The sequence below is a fragment of the Bombus affinis genome, chromosome 6 (assembly GCF_024516045.1).
Source record: "Bombus affinis isolate iyBomAffi1 chromosome 6, iyBomAffi1.2, whole genome shotgun sequence".
Lineage (NCBI taxonomy): Eukaryota > Metazoa > Arthropoda > Insecta > Hymenoptera > Apidae > Bombus > Bombus affinis.
This window is the reverse complement of record NC_066349.1, coordinates 558165-584769: the sequence shown is the minus strand read 5'-3', so window position 1 is coordinate 584769 and position 26605 is coordinate 558165. Positions and strand designations below refer to the sequence as shown.

Below are 26605 nucleotides of genomic sequence, written 5' to 3'. Positions count from 1 at the left end.
TTCCCTTATTAAATAATTGTCATTTTTAATACGATAAAGTGTTATGTAGACATATAGATATCTTACCTCATTAATATAACGCTCGTTATTGATGTCGGCCATAAACATACTTTTCTTTTTATATTCTTCTTCTTGGTATGGATCATGCCAATACGTTGCTTGAATAAATTTTCCTTGAACTGGTCTATAATGAAATAAAATAATTCTATAACATGAGTAACGAACTGAAATGAAAGTATTTATAAAAGAATATATACTTTATATTTTATATGTACTATGTAATAATTATACACGTGTAGGTATAAGTTATTGCTATTATATAAAAGTGTACGTTAATATAAATGTTAAAGGAACAATATTACAATCCCTTTTAAAAGGTATAAGTATAATGCCTACAAAAGGTATTTTATACTTTGTATACTACTTATACTTATTATTACTAATTAATGAGATCTGATTATATCTAATAAATTTCGTATCACTTATAATACAAAAAATTGATACTATACAAATGAAATGTAAAACTTTATAAAAAAGACGCTTTATTGGTAAAAGAGGTACGTATAAATACGGTAATTATTTAGAGAGCTACAATTATCTTGGATTTCGATGATTTTTTGATATATTATCGGGAACATGATTCTAAACAACTTTCATCTATAAGTGTAGTCGCCGTTCGGTCTTATTTTACGAAATATTTATTAAAAGCTGTCAATATCATTATAATGAATTCTGCCTATAATTGTACGTTCGTGATAGCGTATAGGAACGTAAAAGGAATCTTTCGTCTCATAGCAGCTTTTTCAGTCTTCATTAAACAACAAACAAACAAACAAACAACAGCTTCATTAAACAACAAACACATGACAAACCAAAATGACAGCAAAATAGTACGCTAAGGCCCACTATCCATGAAGCGTCGCATTGATGTTAACAGTACGTTCCCATGCAGTGGTCATTATAAAGTAATGTGCAGCTCTCCATGAAACAGCAGTGAACTGTTTTTGTCATGATGATTGAAGTTAACATTGTCAGTAGTTAGTACAGAAGCATAAATACGTTGCAACAATAAACGATGCACCTATGCTTCTATAAAGCGACGCTTCATGCACAGTGAACCTAACAAATGCAGAAAACAAAAATTAAATATGTAACTTCTAAAATCAACGAGTTATGCATTAAAATGCTGAAATTGTTAATTTGCAACCTAATATTTGTTATGATTGTGCACGACTTTATGTGTTACCTATTTAAATTAACATTATGTAGGTATATAAGACATTGTAAGAAAATAAAAGTAAAAATTAAAAATCAATACCGTAAGTAGGCTCCATATTTGATCATGTGAGATATATAGTTGCAAATCTTAGATTTCAATGTTCCACAATTTGGCAATCCAAAAACGCCTTGATGTTGACCACCCAAGGAGATGAAATTCTTAACTGGGGGATTGGGGCATCTTTGAATTACCGCTCTCCTGTAATATATAACACATGTTTTGCTTTAAGTCATATTGTTGTTAGCCCAAATACCACTTATTGGGTGATTACGATAAATACAACCTTCAAATTATTTATGTATGTATTCATATAAGAGAATTAAGATTGTGATACTGACTAGGGCTAGTGTAGATATACATATACATATATATACATATGTACTTGTATATATAAATCTGCTAATGCATATATGCTTGTGTATGTACAATGTGCAGGGTATACTGAAAGTAAGTGTCATGTCCGCCACAGCGTGAGTCTACGTCTTTGAACACCTCCTACATCTTAAAATTCAGCATGAAATTTTTTTATTGTATCGCATAGTACTTGCAACGAAGAGCAACTTTGCAAAACGAACTATAGGTCGCAATTCAACCGTTCTCTTGAAAAATAATGTTAATGTTTCATTGTCCCTTGCACTGACATTATTTATATTATGTTTATATTTCGCAGTCAGATAGAAAGTAAATAACACAATATGTATTATATTAATGCGTCATAATTGATTTTCTCAAAAACGAAGCCTTGTATTAAAAATTGTCATTCTACATTTTTGATACTTTTACACGATCACAATTACCGACCTTCTGCTTGTTGCACGATTTTCAATACACCCTGTATATCATTTACTAGATATCCATCTGTGAAATACAATAATAAACTCCTTTTGCAGATAGATCACACCTTCCATCAAATATCTAATCTTGTTGATTTTCTCATAAATAATACTTACAGGAATTGAGCACCTTGAGAAAATCCAATTGCATTATAACCGTTTTTAAGACGTTCATTTTTCAGCAATTGTTGACAAACTTCTTGTATTTGCTCATTAATATTTCCAAAGTAACTATTTTCGACATCCTAAAATATTATAATAAAGTGTCAATAAACACTTAGCTTGCTGCCTAGAAAAACATCGGTTATTGGAACATCACTGTCTAGTAACTATTAATGAGCAAAAATGAGATAGGTAAGCATACAGTAACTCGCATTAATATCCGAACACTTATAGAATTTTCAAATATTATCTAACAGATTTATCTCATTCTTTCTTAGTTAAAAAAAGTATGTACATCAATTAAATAAAATTTATGTTTCTATCAACTACAATATTGGTAGACTACAAATCCTTTCAAACATGAGTTAAATGGTGTCGAGGAGAGCACAATTTGATGTTACTGCAACTTTTTGACCATCTAGTTTAGATTATTCAAAATTCAAAAAATATATACCTATTTATATATAATAAACTTAAGATGCTATTATTATATAAGTAATTAAATATTACAAAAATACCTACCTCTATTTCATTATTTCCCAATCGAATGGAATATACATAAATATCAGGTATTTTATTCTCTATCAATTTTTTTATTCTTCCCAAACTAAATGAAAAGCAGCAACTGTCTCCTGAAATTATATTATCTTTTAACCATAATATCTAGTATCTATTGTATAAAAATACGTGTTATTGGATTTATTACATGAAAAATTAAATATTAATGCTATTATAAAAAATGTTAATTGCTGTGTGCTGTCATCGTTTTGAAATAAAATAAAAATAATATAAAAAATTAATAATAACATTCATCTAATTTATGGTAGTTTAAGAGAAGTGATTTTTCTAAATGTGAAACAGATAAAAAAAACTAGTACTTATATTTTCGAATTCTATACGTCACGAACTACAAGATTGCAGAAAACAAGATAATAATTTTTGGTTTTCTAAAATAAAATTAAGCCAGTCAGTTTCCAGCAGTCAGTTGTATGTAGTTGTACCGATCTGTCAACTTCGAAATTTTATATCTCGATAGTGAATGGTGCGAATGACACAAGTTCTTAATACATACATAAGTCCTATTTTGAAAACGTCTCAAAGTCAGTTATAAAAATATGTAATAAAAGATGTAAGTTCCCGTTTGAAAATTTGAATATGATCTTCGCAAGACGTTTCAAGATCATCGCAAAATCAAATATACAGGAATATAGTATGTTTCTCGCGATATCATACACTTTTTGTCTGAAGCATTTTTTCGTGCCATTCATATTTTTCGAGATATTTGAGTGTTCTCAGATAAATCGATCTGTATAGTAGAACTCCATTTATCCGAACTAACATCCATCACAATGCCCGATTTATCGAATACATATCTTCCTGTTACCTGAATTCAGGCCACATAACGCACTGCTTCTATGAACAATGATTTTTGCCTTATTATGGTATTTGCCTATTTAAAAAATTCAGCATAGCGAAATTCGAACTTAGCTTAACAAATTTCATATATGGAAATTAACTCCGATTACACGAATAATAAACAGCGGAGCTTGGAACTAGTGAGCACTCATTATCTGACTGATCCAGTTAGTCGACACGTCTTGTTTTTTAGTTATGTCGGATAAATAGAGTTTTACTATATGGGTACATTGTATAAAAAGGATGAAAAACATTACCCATTCCATGCCATAGAACAACTGGAGGAGAATCAGTTTGTACGCCATCAAATTGATATATACACGAAAAAAAGAATAGTACTAGAATATATTTTCCCATTATTATGTAATTCCTTTTATACGAATGGATTGTATGAAACAATTATTCCTATAAAAGAAAGAAATTATATAGTAGTATAAAGAATTATCCTTGCATCGCTATTCAAATCTACCGTTACAAATTAATTTGAATCTACAAAGAAAGTACTACACAGCTCCAATTTGACATTTCGTCTTAGACCTTCTCAAATTTCTGTTTCGATGTTCAAAACCTGTCTGTTCTCAAGCCTGTTCTCACTATATCTCTTTCATCAAGAGTATTGGTAAGCGAGAACGATATAGCAAGTTCATAAAGTCGATCAGTGGTTAAAATTTACAATTTTTGACGATCACAATAAATAATTAGAGATAAAATAAGTAATTAGAGAATGAGAATTACAGTAAACTATATAGAGTTGTAGAGCTGTACTATGTCAACTGAGAACTTGTCCTCCCTTTGCGATACTGCAAAGAATTTTCCGAACTAATTAGCTAGAAAAGAATCGAAAAATCAAGTTTTGTAACTAATTGAACGATCGAAACTATGCGTTTTAAAATTGTGTTAAAGTGAAAAGGTTAAACCTTTTTTGTGCATTCATGTGTGCTATACGAAGCATTTTAAAACATTAATACTATTATGAAACTATTATAAAACTATTATGATTACATTGTTGAAGTTTCAAACAAATCTGAAAATGTGTATAGAAGTTTCAAGATATGTATAGGCGTATGTAACTACACACAAGTATATTATATTTCGCAGAGGTCACGAAATTATTTAAACGATCGATTATCTACTATATTAATATAAGAATAAACCTCAATATTTAATAATACTGCCTGTTATATCCCTAAAATGGCTATTTATACTGTACACTAATTTTTTTATTAAATATATTTGCAATAAATATTCTGTAACTTCTACTAAAGTCGTCCAAAAAGTAATATTTATTTTGAAATAACAATAATACAATTGCATTTTAAAAAGATTTCTCTATTTATATTTTCGATACAATCGCCACTCCTATTTTAACACTTATCGTAACATGAGATGAGCTTTATACGTATATATACGTATTGTACGAAATTATATGACGAAGGTATACAAACACACACACACACACACACACACACGTGCGCGCGCACAAAATACATATATGTATATATTATATATATTGCATACCTTCGTCATATACAATTTCGATACTTCCACTGCGAATTCACAGTTCGCATAACCATCGTTGCACACCGCGCCGTTCTTTTTCAGGCTGTATCCGTTCCGTGTTCTTGCCATGCCTCAGATTTTAAATGTAACGTTGAATTTACACTACTTCACTTTGAAGGGACACAAGTTTATACGTCATCCGCGCCGTGTCCGATGATCATTAATAGACACGACGTGTCCCGGATGCATTTGGTAGTTTGGTAATCTTCGATATTCTTTCTGTTGGCCTAACACAGCACGGACGGCCACAGCCATCTCAACGTGTCTCGTCCGTGCATGACGTTGTCTTTTGTAACGAAGAACACTTGATCCGAAGACTGCGTACTGCCTAATTATACACAGTATTCTTATACTATGTCACGCTGAAGAGATTCGTAAAACTTCTGCCCGTGATCTACTAGTCGTTTGTAAAAATGAAATTCTCTTTTTTCTTTACGGTTTCTATAACGGATGTACGTTGAATCGGCCTTTTATTCTTTTGTCGCTTTACTTCTTCTTCCTCTTCTTCATCCAAAAGTTATTAGCTATTAGTAATAGCTATCATAACTAACAATAAGTTTTCAATTGGAAGGAGGTACATCTCGGGTGGTACTCGGTGTAAATATTAACGCATAAACATCCGGACACGGAACGAATACAGAACGGATACGGTATGGATACGGCTTGATTGTGTATAAATGGACTTTAAATCATCGTCTCCTGCGAAGTATTGTCCTCCCAAAAACTCTTTCGATTTTGCAGAAAAACAGTAACTGGCTTGTTTAATGCGTCCAACATTTTTAATGAAATCGCAGGCACCATGCCTTAAGTTCTCTCCACAGTAATGAGAGGTTGGAATGCTTACAATCCTCTACAATCACTGTCGTACCAATGATTCGTCGTACCACTGTCGTACCAATGATGATCATGACAGTATTGTTACATTACGATGTTAATAAATTCTCGAAATATTTGATATAACATACAATATGGACGTAAAGTTTTTCTATGATAAATGTTTATATAGAATACTCTTGCGAGTCAGTATATGTACACTTATACACTAATGTACAGTGGCTCACGAAAGTATTCGAACACTCTTAGAATCTTTGAATATATGTATGTTATACAAAACCACTGTGACATCGTGGCTGACATTTAAGAACACTTTTGTGAAATGTTGAGTATTTGCAATCGACACAAAACTATGGTTAATTCTGCTGCCTTTAATTCTTTATACTGTTTTAAAATGATTTAAAAATTGAAAAAAGGAATTGGATGATCTTTCTGTCAACCTAATATATATCATCAATATTTCTTATAGCTCAGTCAAACATTTCGTCCAAAACCATAGTTTAATTTTCATATTTTCGTGTTTCAAACTTGTAAATGCAACAAATTTTTTAGCAGTTCCATCAACATCATTATAAAATTTCTTATTATGCGCATTTGCAAAAAACCATTTTGTATCAATATAAAAATCGTAAATATACATATTAATGTCTTAAAGCATCTTATAAATTCGCATAAGCTATCTAAAGATTAGTAAAAAAGATTACTCTCTTTTACTAATTTAAAAAGTGATCATTGCAATTAAAAAGATCGATTGTCGAAAAATGATCGCAGACGATCACATTGTCTGGGGAAAAATATAGACAAAGGCAAGAAAGCGACAAATGTGATCGCGTGTAAGTGCTTGTGTGTGTATACTAGGTGTGTCGTACGTGCGCGCGCAATTTATACATAGTACATTTTTGTACTCCGTTAAAATGTTTATTATATGTTTATATTACAATTTATTACGTTACTATCAAAATATTATAGTTCCTCAGATTAAAATTGATTACAAATAAATAATATAATCTCAAGGCACAAACAAAAGCCTGTTATAAGCTATGGTTAAGAATATAAATATTCACTAATTGTAATAATGACATATATAGCGAAATGAGATATATACGCATCGAACAGTCACAGTTCGATAAAGAATAAAGAATTAAGAGTGTAATCGAATGTGTTTTTCATTGAATAATCGTGATTTCATAATACATATTTTTATTTACATTGTATTATATCATTAAAATATACTTATTCGTTATATAGCAAAACGTGTACGTATATCCCTACCAACACAACTAATACGCCAAATAATAATGATATAATGAGCAAGTTATAAAAAAGATAAAATTGGAGAAAATAAATAAAAGCATAGCTCAAAATTATATCATCTGATGAAACACAAACAATTGCATTTCCTCAACCACAACACTGTACGACTTCATTACTACCGAGTCGAAAATTAATATCGAGAAGATATTCGATCGACATCACTCATAATCAATTTAACACTGAAAACTGATCGGCTAGACTGTCTGGCCCATAGACTTATGGTCTACATATGCATCTATGTACTTACGTATGCATACCTAACAATAAATCATGAAATAAAACAATAAACAATAAAACAATAAATCACGAATAAAACACGAAATAGCGTCGAAAATTTGTTATGAAGGCATTTTGCAAATGCATGAATTATCAGAACTGAGATTTCGTATGTTTATGTTCAGAGTATCCTTTTTCACCTTTGGATAGGGACGATAAAATATACGTGCAAGAATTACTCATAATCCTCATTACTTACAAAAGGTTCATTACATTGAAGATAATATTCGTAGAAATTTTATTTATTCTATTTTCTACCTTATCGTAATTACTTAACATAAAAAATAATTACATATTATCTCAATTAATCATTTTATTGAACTAATAGATCTATTAAAAACATCATTCGTTTAACAATATCTAAAAACATACATTATGTGAATAACGGCATTAAGAAACAAAGACGTATTTAGCATTATTTGCAAAATAATGTTTTTATGTTTTGAATAACAATGTTTTCGAGACCAATGATAAGGGGAAGTAATAATATTACAATTTCATTCAAAAAACTATATATGTATTTCAACTTCTGAGTACATGAAATAAAATAAATTTTTTTGTAGTACTAAGAAATATCTGCTTTTATCTACAATCTATATTAAAGTTTTATTATATTATAGCTCATTATAGTAAAACTTTTTTATATAAAAAGATTTCATATAAATATTTTCTACGTTTTATTCTTCTTCGATCTAATATTATGAAGGTTATTAATATTAAAAACTGATTATAATTTTTTATGCTTGCAAATTTAACCTACAATAGTAAAATCCTGTCTTAATAAATTAGTTTTAATTTCAAACTCATAAGCTATAATTAATTAAATATGATAAATTTTATAATGATAAGAAAATTAATAAAATATTAAAGAAATAAATACAAATGATATAATAAAAATACATTATTTTTCAAAAAATACATTAACGAAACTTTTGTGTAATTAATTTTATACTTTGATTTGTATATGCTATTTGATGTATGCATGTAAATGTTAAAACTAACACATATATATGTATATAATTAAAGTTAAATTCCTTATATTAGAACTATTATTATCATTTTCTAATATTTATTGTATTTGTAGGTAAAGATTAGTATAAAAAATTTATTATGACGTGATATAAAATTATTAAGTAGTTGAAAAATATAGACAAAAATGTATCTTATAAGTATTATACATACTGTATAACAGATGTAACTACGCAATGAGTATTTTTAAATTAAAAATTTTAATTCTTATCTTTATAAGACAGTGTTAAAAATTTGTATCTTACATAGTTGTTTATAAAAAATGTCTTGTGGCTTAAAGCAAGATTAATACTATATAATAATAATGAGCTTCTTTACCATTTACCAATGATTATTTATTGGTATTTTATAGGTTATGCATGGTTATCCTAAAATTTATGACACTACGAAAATTTGGCGTAATTGAATGAAATATATATTAAACTATAGCAAGTAATTATACAATTAAACTGAATAATGAAACTTCTACAATCAATATAAATTATATATTCATTCATATGTATCTACTTACGTAAATATATCCACAAGCCGTTTCGCTTTCAAGAAATACTGAAAGCTTATTATACTTACGTTTAGATGAACTTTAACTTGATATAGTATGCAGATAATACAAAGTATATATAGTATACATATATACATATGTATATTATTGTATATACATATCTAAATAATAATATTAAGTCCTAATTACACGATTGTTAAAAAAATAGTGAAACGATGAATAAGGCAAAGATTGAAACTAACCAATGTAAACAGGCTACTTTCACTTTAAAATAATAAAAATTAGACAATTTTACAGATATCATTCTAGTTTTCCCTTGGTCACGAACGTTTCTGATAATCATTTCATATAAAACATTTATATTCATAACTACTGTTATTGATGTAAGAATACTACATTTACTTTCATTGTAAGATATATGTCATAAATATTAATTTAATACAATTTTTTACTATTTACATATTGTACTAACGTTGATTTAATGTAGTTTTTATCACTTACGTAACATTGATACTACAATAAAATTTGTTTAATTTAATGACGAATATTTTAACATCTTACTTTTACTAGATATTGATATCAAATTATGATTCTATTTTGTAATGAAATGTTTTCATAATTTCAAAAAATATATTGTTTGGTTTTACAGTAATAAACATTTAGTAATAAACATAAAAAACCATTTTATGCAAAATGACATATACTGTATATGTACTCTCAACTATTATTTTTAGGAACAACCTTTCTACCAAATAAAGTATATTTGCTATTTATTTGATATATTCTGATAAAGTTATTAATTGGATATATTAATAAAATTATATAGAAATACTCCCGAGATATTGAAAAAAACTTAAGAACCCTTTAAATTTTATAAAATAAGAGAATATAAGAAAAAAATATGGTTATAATTGATGATAATATATTTGCAATGTAAATTTAATTTTAGAGAATCAATAAATTTCAAATTTAATGGTTTTTATCACAAACTGCCTTCATGTACTATATTGATAAATTAAGAAAATTTATGAGACTAGGTACACATGTATATAGTTCTAGTTAAAAAAGCTAAATGTAAAAGCCATGTATTTCTTTCAACAGAATGTATTTACGTATATGAAAAAATCAAAAAACGTTAATCTTCAGAAATTATATGTATTAGAATACAATCGAACTTTTGTCTGAAATACATTTTTGGAAAGCAATAGAAACTTATAATATTTCATGATAATAATACATTATTTAAACTATATGAATTTATCTGCTACACTGAAGTTATTAGTCATTATATTATTACTGAATATAACATAAATTGGTCACTTCTGTGATTTTTTGTAGTTTATAATTTCAAATTCTTTTTTGATGCTTTTATATAGGTTGCTAAATTTTCATCCTATTATACATATACATGTATATTTTGGCAAAATAACCTTAAAAAAAACTGGTGATGTATCTAAAGGTATAAAAAATTATTATATACGAATGTCTTTTTTACTTCCATTATAGGCGCAACAATCTTTAGCCTGAGTTATTAATGATGGGAAAAAATGAAAGGTTGTACAGAGTTTTGTAATTTGATATATTTTAAGCAGCCCCAGACTTGCATTTCTAATTTCCACATTCTGGTCGTATCTCCCCAAAATTATGCATTCACTTTAGGTAGTGAAAACCTAAATCATATTCATTCCAATGTTTTGATTGTTCGATGAATGTAATTAATTCACCCAAACTATAAACAATTTCTAGAAACTCTTCTTTTATAAGATGCAAACATTTCATTTAAAAATTGATGAACTAGTCAACTAGTGTGAGATGGAATACCATTATCAACTAATTCATTAATTTTTTTTATCTAAAATCTAAAGCCAAATCTTAGAAGAAAGCTTGGCTTAATTAAATGTACAAATGAGAGTCCACAGCTGCTTAAATAGTCAGAAAGAAAGAAAAAAGCAAAAGTATGAGATATGATCTGTGATATCTATTTGCAAAAATCTACAATAAATGTTATTTTCCCTGCATTGGGTTTTTTTGCAACAATTGATAGGCGATCCATGGTTTCTTCTAAATTTTATATCCTTATGATAAAATATGATGCAATAAAAAAATGTTGACATTGAATTTCATATCTTGTACATGTGTATATCTTCATCACTTCAAGTAATAAGCAAAAACAATACACATAAAAATTGTATGATTATATCAAGATAGAAAAAATAATAAATTTTGAAAGTAAAAACGAGAGCATACTAAGATATATATTTATCCTAAAACGTACCGTTCCCGGATATTAGATTTCATTCCATTTTATTATTTTCATTCTTATCCTTAAAGTCTTTCATGTAAGAAATCCTGAAAAATGTTTTATGCATGTATGAACATATATTGAGTAACACCTCTTAAATTACATATTTAAGGGAGGCAGACACGAAAAGTAGAATAAACATTGGCTCTTTATATTTTATTACTAATATAACTACACTATAACTATTTATCATAACACTATTCAAATACTTTATACGTAATTACTTAATTATTACAATAAATCTTATATATTACTTGATTTTGATTGATTATTATTACGTTTTTCTATCAGAGATTTCTCTCTGACATTATAATCGTATTACCAACATTCAACTCCAACAACTAACGAATGAGTGTTGCCAATTTTTGTACAACTAAAATACCAAATATTACCAACATTACCAATAACACCAATAATATCAGGGGATATAAGTATATGGCGTGATCGTATATATATTCGACTAATAACCATGGAATGCCGTAGACGTGGATTAATGGAGCATGCACTGTAAGCTGCAATAGGCTCTAACATAATAAATTGAATGCTTATTCAATATTGTGCAGAATATTAAAAATTATTAAAATATAAAATAAATGTATATTTACCCCCACAATTTTTAAATAAAGCTATTTTATTATTTCTTCTTTATTATCGCTGGATATCTGTTATTCGTCTTACCTTACGTTCCTTTCCTTGGTTAACTTATAAAAGTACTTATTTTCTCTGGCTTTTTAAATACTTATGCTTTGGCTTCGGTGATATTACATACATGTTGCGTATGTGCGGGTGTGTGTAGGTAGAGATATTTTAAGTCTAAATATACATAAACAATTTTCTACACATATTTTTATTAATTTCGTTATTTTATATCAAATGTGAGTATAGTCGATGACGAATGATAATATTTTGCTAGCCTTGTTTTTATTCATCACTGAAAAATATTATTAATGTTTAGTTTCAAACAGAATACCAGAAAATATTTACATATATCTTTTACAAAATTATTATAAAAAGAATAATTTCTAACAAATGAAATAAAATTAAATCTAAATAAATACACATTCTGTATTATCTGTACTAGTTGTATTTATTATACGTACATTAAGTATATACGTATATTATCTATTATAATAATATTCTTTCATTTAATATCTATTTATATACATATATATATACACATATACATATACTCATTCATTTGTTATTTACATCCTATATTTAAAACTCTTGAGAATTATTATAAATATAAAAAATAGCAACATATACATATATATATGTATATATTAGTATATATATTATTTCAAAGAAAAATAATAATAGATTACATTTATTTATGCTAATATATAAAGATATGCATAGTTTAAAAAGTTGATACTTATGAAATTTTTAAATATCTTCTCTTTTATAATTTTCAATTGAATAATTTGTTGATGCGTATTTAAAAACAACAAAGTGAAAACGTAATATAGAAAAATTTTAGTTCTTAATACAAAATTTGCGTCACATTTCAATAACGTCACTCGTGATTAGAGTAAACGCGTATAAGATATGTAGTTGGTATGACACATAGCCTAGAAATATTTAACTTTCAAAACGACTTGTGCAGAACGTTTTGTTGTGATTATTATGTAAAATATTTGTGAAAACCTACAAACACTACAACTAGTACTATTTTAATTTTTGTGATTTAATATTTACTTCCTGAATTTTCCTATCATCTTTAGAAAAACATGATCATTTATTTCATAACTTTTTGCATTTACATGAAAACTCATGTACAATTTAAATCAGCATGTGTGTAATTCTGGATTTCCAGAAAATACGTTTTTAGCAGGATAATTGTGAAAATTGTAAATATACGAACAAATACATACTTATTTTCCTTAAAATTTAAGTTTAATGTTTGTACTAAGTGATAACCTTGGGAAGTTTGAGACAAAGATATAGTTGAAAAAAAACTGAATGATTGGAATAAATATACTCTACAGGAGGTAACTTCGCAAGAAGTATTTTATTAATATCATTATTAATGTGTTTAAGTAACGATTAATTTTATGCATTTATAGGATGTTTCTGAAAAGTAATGATTATTGTTCAAATGCAATTGTTTTTACTAATCATCAATAAGAGCAATATTTAAGATACATGAGGAAAGATAAAAAAGAATTTTTTCAATGCCATGTGAAGATCAGTTTTGTTATTTAAAGTTGGTAAATTTATTTTGAATTACTATAAAATTATTTATTATACTGTGCCATGTATTGTATATTACAATGGATTATAGTATATTTATTAAACTATGTCATATGTAATACATTACGTAGTATGCTATACTATTAAATTTCAATAATTAGATAATCATGGACGAAAGGAGGGTAGCAGATTACTTTGTTATTGCTGGTCTATCAGGGCAAGACAATGATTTTGATAATGATAATGAAAATGACCAATTAGAAGATTGGTATCAAGAAGGAACACATGTAAAAGACACAAATATGAAACCTCCTATTACTGATCTTGCTATTATATTTCCGGCGCTGGGTGAAAAATGTCCAGAAGGGTATGTTTTGTTAGAACATACTGTTTCAGGGTTACCTGCAGACTTAAATCATGGAAGTTTAAGAACAAATGAATGTTACTTATGTTATCGACGAGGGCGTGATAAACCACCATTAGTTGATATAGGTAAGATAAAAATTTTAAAATATCATCTAAGCTATTGAGAATCTTTATTAAGTGTTTTTTATAACAACAGGTATATTGTGTTTTATAATTAGGCAGTAAATGAAAATAAAAGTTTTGTTAATGAATGAAATAGAAAATTGTTAGTTTTTTAATTTTCTTACTGTATTTAAAAAATTAGAATGATAAAATTTTATTGCTTGATTTTCATTAGACAGTATCGAAATATACAATCAATAATCTTCTTTATCTTATTAAATTTTAACATATATAATATTATAGTTAAGTACATTACCAGGTTCATTATAACTTGTTAGTCTTACATTTTCATCGTGTTCAATGTGAAATAAAAGATAATTGTGTTCAGTTTTTAATCATTAATATTTGAAGTTTTCTTCATAGTTATAAATTGTGTTGCATTCTGTTTATATTATACTCTGTTGCTGTATATTTTATATTACCTGTCTATATAACATATTTTATAACTACAAATTTTGTTAATTGTTCATATATCATTATATTTTTTAATCATTATATTTAAAATATATTGTAATTTAAAAAACATTTACTGCAATATGTGAAAATGCTAGTTAATTATATCAATTTAATTTATGTTGCCAAAATAATATAACAAAATTCTTAGAAAAAAGAATACGCAGTATTTGCAACCTATATATGGGACAAATTATTAAACAAATTTTCACAAAAGGTGAAGATATTGTAATGTATTAAAATATATCCTGTTTTGAAGATATGTTTCTTAATTAAGTATATCTTTTACATTTTTCATAATATTCTTTTAATTTCTTATTGAAGTTAATAGGAATTTTGTTAACTTACACGTTTTTTGAAAACAGATATTGAAAATATTAGTAGTTTGTACAAAAATTTTACATATTATTTGAAATTAAATTTTATATTTTGATAAAGTGTATGTATTTATGGAATATAATGAGTTTGAAATAACTTTATAGAACACAATAAGATACAATCATTAAGTCAGGTATCATAGTTCTACGACCTTTTAATCTTGCATCTTTAGATTCTACTTGTAAAATTATGTGAGATAGAAAGCTTATTTTACTCATATTGAAACCAAGAATACTTGTAATGTACTTAAGTAATAAATAAGTTTAAAATTCTCTTGAAGATATATCCATTTTTTGCAACCAATGAAAGTATATGATAACTCTCTAAAAACAGGTCATTTTTAGATTTTCGTCAAATGCTTTGGGAAAAGTATGTTAATATAAAATAATGTAGGAGAATAAAACATAGGATTGGAAATTCTTGTTAATATATTTCTTGTATTAATATTCAAATAGAAAACATCAATGTGATTTGTTTATAATAGATATTCAGTGCATCAATACATATATATATATATATATATTTATATCTTATTGCACTTTTATCAGCTTGTAAATTATATATCACACATAAAAATTATACACATTTGTTTTTATAATTTTAGATTTGTTACTTATGTGATTATTTATCTTTGCAAATGATAAGAAAACTGTAAACGTTATTATTTGTACTATTATAGTAATCTTATATCAGTATTTCGAAAATTTGCATTTTTTAAAATTGAAAAAGAATTTTATTATCAGTGATATTTAGCTATTATGTTGTTAAAACTTTGTTTTAGTTGTTGTTAAAATAAGTTTTTTTAGTAATTGGGCTTTTTAACATTTTTGCATTCTAGATTTTAATTTTGAAAGTGTAGCAATTCAATATTATCATACTCTTTTATATTTGGCTCAACTTTTCTTTTTAAACAAGTATTTGTTCTATATATGTTTAAATATAAGGATGTATGTTTTACATAATTGAATGGTGTTTGAAATTATAAAAGAGAAGAATGTGTAATTTGTATGTGTGAAATACACAATTGTACAATTTGTACAATTATAAAAAATATATTAAAAGATATTGTTTATTATATTTGTTGATTTTTTCATAATAATTATTAGAAATAGGTATTAAAATCTTTGTTATATCATTATTATAAGCATAACATTCTAAAATTTATAGATAAAATATTGCATGTTTTTGCTTTTCGTATCATTTTAGAGTAGTGTATTACATAAATTAGATTCATACATGTAATTCATCAATATATTTAATAAAATAAAATGTTTCAAATAATTTTAAATAAAAGTTTGCAACATTATTTATATGATATTTCACACTAATTCAATAAAGACTTTTAATTGTATCTCAATTTAAAGAATCAAAAGTATATATATTTTTTAATTTAAATGCATTAGTTATAATGACATGAACCTAATGTCATGAATAATGTGCTTCCAATATGAATGGAAGAATGTTATGTAAAAATTAAATTCATGCAATTGTAATGTGGTAAACTTGATATTTTAACTATATTGTTATAGCGATATAGTTTAGATAAGTACATAGTTACAGATAAAAGAAAATTTAAGATTTGTAGTTGCATATATAAGTATTAATAACTTTTGTATTGAATATTTCATACCATATTGATAACAGCTATTTATCTTTGTATGGAATATGCTTTTATTCATTGCTATTATTAACTTTTATTATTATTTTATATGTACCATTTTTCTAATGGTAAAAAATGTTTCAAATTTGAATAAAATATAAAAAAGTTCTTATTAGCATGCATAGTTTCTTGTTTTAGTCCTATGTTAAATATCCTAAAATAATATAAATCCTTTTGTTTGTTAAAATAAAAGCAAGATTGAAATATTAAAATTCAAGGTTCCCAATGGGACTAAATATAATTCTATTTTGTAATATTATGATGATATTTCACTTATCTTTTAAACTTTCTTTTGTCCACCACTGTATATCGACAATTTTTCAATTCTCAAGAGGTATATGTTACAGGTGTAATATATGATGGTAAAGAACGTATAATGCAAGATGCTGAAATGATATTAGAAACTCCAAAAGGACATTTAGCTAATGTGAATAACTCAGCTGCAAGAATATTTGTGACATATAGACGAGCAACTCGTAAAATGCCATGCAACTCATTAGTCGTGACTGATATTTGTGTAATATTAACAAATAAAGGAGAAACTCCCCCACATGCATTCTGTGTTATCAATAAAAATTTGAACAAAGGCATGTTGGGTAGTGATGTATTTCTGTGTTATAAGAAGTCTATGAATCGGGCAAATTTGATATCTTTTAAACCTACAATACTGTATAAATATCCAATAGTTGATTACAGCAGTTTTATTTTTCCAAATTCTGTGGCAATGTTTTGTTTGCCAATGGGAGCGACAATAGAATGCTGGCCCAAAGTAGCATGTAAACCTAAGCCAGTGTTCTCTACATTTGTTTTGACAGTTGCTGATGCAGCTCAAAAAATATATGGATCAGCAATAACATTTTATGAAGAAGTCGAATTAGAAATGGATAAACCAAATTTTAAGGAAAACCAACAACCAGCGGATGTACTCATGGAGAATATGAAGAATTCTGGTATGAAATCTTTTGTATATTTATATATAGTATGATGTAGATATGATTTCATGACTGAGATATACATATGTATGTATATACATGTATGTAGTTTTCTCACTTAGTCGTTTCTTTGCTTTACCTTTTTATATAACAACCATATAGGATGTCCTATAAATCATAATGTAAAAGATGTAAAATGTAAATGAAGCTGATTATATAAAATTACTTCCAAAGAAAATTATGTAAACAAAAAATGTAGATCGAATTTTTTGATTGCTTCTGAGAAAAGTGATATTCAATGCAAAATTATGATATATAAGATAGGTACATTTCGTATGTGATCAAATTTTTAGAATTTTTAAGAATTATATGTATATTCTAAATAATTATATGTATTATCCAATAATATTAATATATTGGTAGTCTAGATATTGTAGTTTAAAAAGCATTAAACTTTGTAGACAATAATAGACAATGAAATGAGACTGAAAATATTAATCTTTACTTCTTCTTATCAATTTTAAATGATACTTTATTCTTGTGTTTTTTGAGGGAAGAATTATTTTCATTAATTGGAGATGTTTCACTACAAGCATTAAAAAATTCAATTTATTAACAGATCACGTCAACACATTTTAATAGTGATGTAATATTTGTATTAAAGAATTGTTATCATTGTTGAATTAGTTTTAGCGACAAAATTGCTTGATCACCATGATTTTCCATGCATGATTAGAACCTAGATTTGACATCCATTATCTGTAAAAAAAAAGATTGTTTATATGGAAGAAATAACAAGTGCTGAATAACTAAAACAAAGATTTATCCTTGTTTTTGAGGAATTTAGAAGACAAAGCGCGTTGCAATTAATTCATGATATTTGATACTGTAAAACTAAAGGAAGATTTGCTTATGCCAGCATGGGTAGATATTGCTTATCATTTATTATTGGAAGTAATAGTTTAATATTATTTCATAAAATAAATTATTAAGATTACGATTTAAATGCAGTTAGTACTAAACCTATTTAACCTAAACCTGTAGTATTATAATTACATACTTAGTTATTTTTCTTGATAACTAGAAAAGCAATCAAAAATGTTTATTTTCTATTTTTACTTTGCTTTATAAAGAATCATCATCTCCTACAATTTATTGGATATCCTATATTCAAGTGAAACAATATGAAGTGAACTATTATAATAACAATTATTTACTGTTTAAATTTGATTCTAATTTTATTAAAATTATAAATTAATCTTTATCATAAGTTAAAATTTATATTATCATATTTAACATATATTTATAATAGTAGTAGTAGTAGTAGTAGTAGTAGTAGTAGTAGTAGTAGTAGTAGTAGTAGTAGTAGTAGTAATAGTAATAATAATAATAATAATAATAATAATAATAATAATAATAATAATAATAATAATAATAATAATAAAATATTAGAACGGTTTTATGCTACATACAATAGAATTCATATTTAATAAGCGCATACGTAGTTCGAACAAAAATGCTACACATATTCAAATTTATTTACTGCTTACTATTTGTACATATAGTAAGGACTTCTTCTCTAACAATAAGTTTATATCTTTACTTATTTTGAGACTCTTTTTGTTTACAAACTGATAGATATCATCTTTTATCTTTTGTAAGAAAAAGTTTAAAAAACAAAAAATTGGAGCCTTAAGAATATTTTTTTTTTTTTAAATTAAATGTTATTTTTGCAAACATTATTATACGCCTCGCAGTAATATTATAAGACTATTAATTTTGATCGAAAAATGATTGATCTCTGAACTGCTGTAATTTCTTTACTTTAATTTATTTTCTAATTACTTTCTCATAATCTTTTGATCTTTGAATTGAATTGTTCAGGATAAAAGCCTCTTCTTTGCATCGATTTCACAAATGTGAATATATCATTTTTCGTTGCCGTCACACTTTCAATGAATAGTATGCAACTGATATTAGTGAAGAGGTCGCACAGTCAGATTTGCATTTCGTATATATGTTTTTAGTGCGTGAGTTTCGTACATAATTTTAATGTGTGATTGTACACTGTATATATGTACATATACACAAATTGTATTTGTATATATATATATATAATACAGACACTAGCAATAAACACGCATTGAATACACATACTAAATATACATTAAAAATAGATGTTAGAAGTATATGTTAATATACGCGTTATACACACATACTAAACATTAAACACCCATGAAAAACATACGCACAAAATGCAAGTCCGGCCACGCAACTTTCTGGTGTATCTAGTGTGATAAAACAAGAATAACAAATCGTATAACTTTTAGAAGAAATTCGTCGAATAAAGAACAAACTTTGTTTTTTAAATTCATTTCAAAATGAATCGCAAAAAAAAAAATGTATTAGATATTATAGGACCGGGATAAATAGAATTTATCTTCTCTTTCACCTCCTGCTTCCGAATATAAAAATACCTTCGACGAAATTCTATTCAGAAATGAAATAGAGAGACTTTGTTTTTTAAAATGAGTCCATACAAACTTATATGATTTTTTTTTTCCAAATGAATGATCCTTTAATTCTTTTGTACTATATCTATTATTTAATGTCGTATCACTTGCTTATACCGGTTACTAACAACATAAGAAAACGAACATAAGAACAAATTTGTCATAACGTTTGGTAGGTTTTAAATATTATATTAACATTGATTCTTTACATTGATTCTTTGTCCTTTAAGTTGTCGTTTAGGATGCTCATTAGGATGTCCTCATATTAAATTGTTGTCTGTATGATGTATGCATGCAGTGTATGATGATGTGTTCTTCTACTGTCAGATGTCATGTATTGTGTATAGGTCGCAGGATGGGGCCTCTTTCTTGATGTGATATTGGTAACTTAATTGCGTTGTTATAGCGAGCGTGGTATATTGTCTTAAAAAAAATTATCTTTGATCGATGGTAAACGTGGTTCTGTAGATGATTTCCATTTTTCATTTCAATTTTCTTGTATTACTTCTTTTAAATAAGAAAGAACGATTTCAAACGATGCACCTACACTACGATCAGGTTGGTGAATCAGCTATTTTTCTGACTGTTCTGTCCGCTATTTCATTTCCTTCGATGCCTATATGAGAAGGGATTTAGATTACTATGACGGAATTATTATTTTGGATTGTCTTGACTTAAGATTTTTGATATTCTTGGATGGTGGAGTTGTTTGTCCATTGATTTTGGATTGCTTGGATGGTATTTACAGAATCGTAAGAAATAGCGAAATACATATTTGCTTCGATCATTTTCTATAATTTCGATGGCATGTTTTAACGCGTTAAACTCAAAAAAGAGATATGTAGAAGCTTCATGATGAAATTTGACTTTTATGATCAATTGACCAGATACGTATAATTGCATAATCAGTGCTGTTTTAAATTTTAGAATCGTCAGTATATACATATGCGCAGAGATGAATAGGATATTGGTCGCCGATATTTATAGGAGAATTTCAGAAATTCAGCGAAAAGTAGGTTTGAGGAATTACCACTTCTAGCTGTTAAACGGCCAAATTAGAAACGAATTTCTTCGCTCGGTGAGTTTGGTGGAAAAAATGTATTTGCACAGCGAGAAGAGAAAATATCCTCGTACCATACCGTCCCGAGCAGCCACCGCAGAAAAATTCAAAAAGCACGGTTCGCTACCAGACCACACATACACTGTCGGCCATAACTATTTCATATAAATTGCACGTTTTTCATTGTTTTCACTCTTCAGTTATACATACTATTATTTATTATCGATCTATTATACCATCTGTATCATATATTTCTTGTAACGTAAACACAAGATAAAGTAAAATCTGTTAGAATTACCTAATAAATATAACAAATAGGTTTTCTAATATTTACGGCCGGTATTGTAGACAAACTTTTTTTCAATTTTTTAACACGATGTAACAGTTGTTTATTAAAAACGCAATTTAAAAAAACTAGAACGCTGTTTCCAATCCGAAAGAGGTTTATTTAGATCTCAGCAAAAACTTTCTTCCTATAATAAATATATTTATAAATTAAATATATGCAATGTACAATGTACAAATAAAATGGAACATAATTAAAAATTAAAACATTTACTAAACCGTATTTTATGTTTCCAATTTAAACTTTATTCGTGAATTTAAGTAATTTTAATTTGTTCATTACACAAACATTTAAATAATTTTTTACTATAATTGTTTGCAAAATTCATATTGGTGAACATGTTTCCGATAAACGATACATACTTATTGAATGTGTAAGATAGTCTCAAAAGATAATAAAAATTTTTATGATATGTTATAATTAACGTGTATTTGTGTTATTGGTTGTTTGGCCAAATATGTTTATTATAGAGATAAAAGCAAGTTGAAGCATAATTTTAACATTCAATTTTGCTAATAGGGAGTTATAGGATTGAAAATTGGTTTATGTAATGCTTTCTTTCGGCAAACTGTCATTGAAGCATTATTTGCTAAAATCGATTCAAGGGAACTTTCGATGCTATTACTCTGCTGTAGTCTTTAAACATCTCTGTGAAAATACCTCAATTAAAAATTTCACTTTAAATCAGTCTTTTCTAACTGTTTTCCATTATATCTAGAATTTAAAGAATTTACATGGTAATTTAAAAATAATCCTTATGGTTAGTAGAGATGGAATTGCTAAATTTCGGATGTGATTCTACTAACTCAAATTTGCGAGTAGAAGAAAAAATTGCCGATCGGTAAAGGTAACTTGATGCTTTGTTTTTCTTCATCTTTAAATCCTGGATTTGTCTTTTTGCCTCTTGAACTAGCACAGTACGCGTCGCTAACTCTGTACAAGTTTCTGATTTGTTACGGTTTATGCGGTTATGGTTTTTAAAAAACCTAAGTTACCACAAGCTGTCATTTGAGAATTTTCCAGTGACACTTCTTGACAATCTTGAGTCTGTGTATGCTTACATGGTGAGAATTAGTCGGATTAAGGAGAGATCGGTTATCTTCAACGTCGTGTTTTTCAATCTATCTCCTAATTCAGTGTTGTTAATGTTGCACCGTAACATAATTAGTTATTTATATATTTATTAGTTATTTATTATATTATTAATATATATATATTAGTTATTAGTTATAATAAGTATTTATAGCAGAGTTTCGTTCAGTCATAGTCAGAATTGCTTTGGCAGTAGGGTCATATCATTAGTATTATATATTGTTAGTAGTATAGTCTCGGAAATATCTACATTCCTAGGCTTTTTGTCAGGGCTAATGGTATGCGCCGTTTTTTGGTCGTTGCAATTATAACTAAACTAAACTAGCCATCGCGTATTAGATCATAACTGGATCCAAAGAGTCTTTCGGAATTATGTGTATCTTATTGTACATGAGTTGCCGTCTAAACGGGATCTTAGCAGATTTGTTAAACAAGCGTTTTTGTAGGTGATTGAATAGTTTGGCATCTGACTTTTACGTATATGGAAGTTGTTACTATGTTTGCATTTACTCAGTAATACTTTATTTATAGTGGCGAGGATCATCTGAATCGTATTTAGCACGCTGTATTTGTCTGAAGGGTCATAGAAATAAAAGGTTCCTAAAGCCTTTTTATATGAAATAGAAATTACGCGGTAGGCAAAATGTGAAATGTTCAGTATGTAAACAAGCTTATCGTTATATCATACTTACCTTGCTAATATCGACAAGGGTCTGTAGTTTCCAAGGGTGCCAGAAGCGTTTCTACAGCAAGTTTGACCTTTCTAAATGTACCGAAAAGAATATCGGGATGTATGAGTTGAGGATATGTTATGATATATTTATTATTCGTAACGGCATTCGATTAATTATTAGGGATTAGATTATTTATATCGTTACTATATTCGTTTAGAATATTGGTTAACTCTAACGTTAGTTTCTCACACTCAATTTTATACTCGTTTTGAGCAATATATAACATATTTAATAAATTGTAAAGTTTAATGTTGTTACTGTTGATAGAAGTTAGTTTGGAATTAAAGAAATTGACATATATTCTATATACCACGTTCTGTTTTATACATAGCTGCTCTTAAGCAGCTGCAAATTTTGTGTTACATCCGTATCTTGGCAAGATGCTCTAGTATATAGGTGTGGTATGCTTACTTCGTACGAGTTGCTTCCTGGAGGCGCTAGGCACTGGGTTTACTGGGTCCATAGTAGAAACATAATCTACCTCAGATGTATCTAACGAAGAATTCGCTAATTTTAAGTTCAGGATGATTATTTTTACTTAATATTTAACATTCTGAATGTATACCATGTCTCCGATTTGGTATTTTGGTTGGTACGCGTTTAATTATTTTATTGTCGTAGATCTCCTTGCGTTTCTCCTTTGCTATATATATATGTTTTCCTTTCGCCTTTTCTATTTGGAATTAAAGATGATTCCTTAGTTCTCTTATGTAGTCTTCTCCTCCATTGTTTCATACGTTGCCGTATTATATGAAAGCGTGATTAATTTAATGAATTCGTTCCAATTGATTCAATCCTGGTTTACGTAGTGTCTAAGCTATTCTTTTATTATATGGCGTGCTCTCTCGAGGTTGCTATTTGATGGGAACCTATAAATGATAGCCCGTGTTGGTTTTATTTTCAGAACCTTTTCCAATTAGCTTCTCTCGAAACACGTAAATTGATAGGTACTCTTACATGGGATTATCGTCTATTTTCTTGGTCGTGATATCCTGCAGGGCGATCGGTGTTATGAGTTTCGTTAATTGGTCTTGTATTGATAAGATATAACGGATTCCCTTATTTGTTCTGGATAATGAACTTATTAAGACACTGACGACTATTTGATGTGCTGCCATTGCTGTATTTGTAATTTATAATATCAATCCTTTGGTTTGGTTTTATTCGCTCATCTTTGCTTTTTCTGTAAAATTGACAATGTAATATTTCTTCTGAGATATATACTTTTCACAGTAAGCATAATATCTCTTATTCTCATTACAGCTTCAAAAATTTTCACGTGTCCATTTAGTGCAGATTCGTGTACCTGTTTTACGAATATCTCTCAGTCCATGGATATGGTTGTTCTGTAATTAAGTTGACGTTAATGTCGGTGTCACTCAAAATAAAATCGATGATATTGTATGGATTCCTTGTTTGGCTTTTGATGGTTTTTTATGAGTTATAATTCTTTCAGTCTATATTTTCTAGCCAGGCTGTTGAGTATTTGTCATCCTCTATCGTTGAATTTTAAAGGCTCCACTTTCGTTAATACAGCTGCGATGTGTTTAACTGATGTTTATTCATGTGTTTTAGTGCTACCAATGGTTTCTTGTTCAGTTGTTCGAATTTGCTGTACTTTGATTCCTGATTAAATAGGAATTGTGTTACATATTTCTCTGAATCCATTATTTCTTCAAGCATGTTACTGATATCGCCTTCCTGTTCGCTGAGAATTTTAAGTGTGACCAGTGAGATGGCACTTCTCCTACAGAAAAAGTGCGAGAAAACGCATCAGCGTATTAATCTTTCCTTTCTTGTACTCTATTCCATATTCGTATTCTTCCAGTTAAAGACGTCATCGCATCAATCTGGAATTAGGGTTCTCGACGATCATCAATCAAACTAGCGGTCTGTGATCGATAAAAATTTTAAATTTTCGGTTATACAGGTATGATCGGAAATGTTTACATACTCATATTGCGGAGTTATATATTTCAGCGTTGTTCAGGGTTCTGAACGCGTATACTACCGGTTATCTGATCCTGTAGCTCTTTGGCTGAGTACCGCTCCAAGATGCATCGGCTGTTAGAACAAATGACTTTGAAATTTGCGATATTCTGGTACTGATTTCGTGATTAGCGCTGTTTCGAGTGATTGGTCTTAACTTATTCCAGGTTTAGTTTCACGCCGCTTTCTGATATGACATGTCCGGGATAGATCACTTCGGGCCGCAGATACTCACATTTATCAGGCTGCAGTTTCAGGCTTGTCTTTTTCAACCGTTGTAATAGTACTCGTGGTTTTTTTTATTGTGTTCCTCGGGTGTTTTGCCGTATACGATTATGTCGTCCAAATATACAGAGCATGTTTGAATGATAAGGCTTTTCAATGCATCATTCATCACGTTGAACCAGCGGGGTCGTCTTTTGAAAGCCAAAAGCATTTAATTTGCCATTTGTCGATATTCGTAATGCTCATGTGGAGCGCTAAAGCGGTTTCGCGTGAGTATTTCGGGTTCATGGGCATATGGTGGAATCCAGAGGTTAAATCAAATGCGGAGAAATATTTTGCGTTCCTTAACTGATGTAGAATCGTGTCTATGTTAGGTAATGAACCGACGTTTTGTTGCGGTTCTTCGTTAAGTTTTTGTAAATCATGTAGTAATGAAATAAAGAATAGTTTCTTTATTTCGTTTCGCCGCTGGCATCTTTTTTTTTTAAGTACCCCTCAGAAAGGGAAATTGTATGGGGAGTCGCTAGGTTGGATATTGCTTTTATTGCTAACAGAATCGATAACATTTCCACTCATAATCGAGAGACAAAGGTCAGTCATATTAATTTGATCACAGTTGATTTTAATTCTTGGTTGTTGAGGGTCAACTTTATGACTATGGGATGCCGATTTCTGCAGAAAATAATTATTTCTGATTTTTGGTTAGGAAATTTGAATGCGGTAATCTGTGACATTTTCATAATTTGTTTAGTGTTCCTTGTAAGTATATTTTAGTGACGTGACCGTTCTTTCTTCTGCATATTATAGTTAAATCGCCGATAAATAATAATCCTCTGTCTGGACTGGTAATTTCCTTAACTTTAGAGGAAGAGAGAGCGTTGTTGGCTCTGATTTTGATAACTCCTATATGTAAGAAATTACTAATGAAAATTATCATATCGTAACTCATAAGCCTTTTCTATGTCGGGAGATACGACAGTCAGATGGTGTTGATT

The 26605-nt window shown here is 28.1% G+C and overlaps 2 protein-coding genes across 9 annotated transcripts in view; one reads left to right on the top strand and one right to left on the bottom strand.

Annotated features, from left to right (window-relative positions):
* Positions 1–12160, bottom strand: part of LOC126917847 (palmitoyl-protein thioesterase 1-like) — a 70573-nt gene extending 58413 nt beyond the window's left edge. Inside the window, exons 1-7 of one of the 5 annotated variants that reach the window (XM_050725197.1) lie at positions 11762–12160; positions 11481–11554; positions 3948–4095; positions 2797–2906; positions 2230–2357; positions 1319–1477; positions 67–184 (exon numbers count right to left, since the gene is read on the bottom strand). In XM_050725197.1, the coding sequence (XP_050581154.1) occupies positions 67–184; positions 1319–1477; positions 2230–2357; positions 2797–2906; positions 3948–4047 (615 nt within the window). In that variant the 5' untranslated portion in view covers positions 4048–4095; positions 11481–11554; positions 11762–12160. Of the gene's footprint in view, positions 1–66; positions 185–1318; positions 1478–2229; positions 2358–2796; positions 2907–3947; positions 4096–5208; positions 7939–9214; positions 9282–11480; positions 11555–11761 lie in introns of those variants that run through there. The other 4 variants (XM_050725200.1, XM_050725202.1, XM_050725198.1 and 1 more) reach the window with 4 other exon arrangements.
* A 720-nt stretch (positions 12161–12880) lies between these two features.
* Positions 12881–26605, top strand: part of LOC126917839 (DENN domain-containing protein Crag) — a 46244-nt gene continuing 32519 nt past the window's right edge. Inside the window, exons 1-4 of one of the 4 annotated variants that reach the window (XM_050725167.1) lie at positions 12881–13498; positions 13574–13717; positions 13862–14192; positions 17067–17669. In XM_050725167.1, coding sequence (XP_050581124.1) covers positions 13682–13717; positions 13862–14192; positions 17067–17669 — 970 coding nt within the window. In that variant the 5' untranslated portion in view covers positions 12881–13498; positions 13574–13681. Of the gene's footprint in view, positions 13499–13573; positions 13718–13861; positions 14193–17066; positions 17670–26605 lie in introns of those variants that run through there. The other 3 variants (XM_050725164.1, XM_050725165.1, XM_050725166.1) reach the window with 3 other exon arrangements.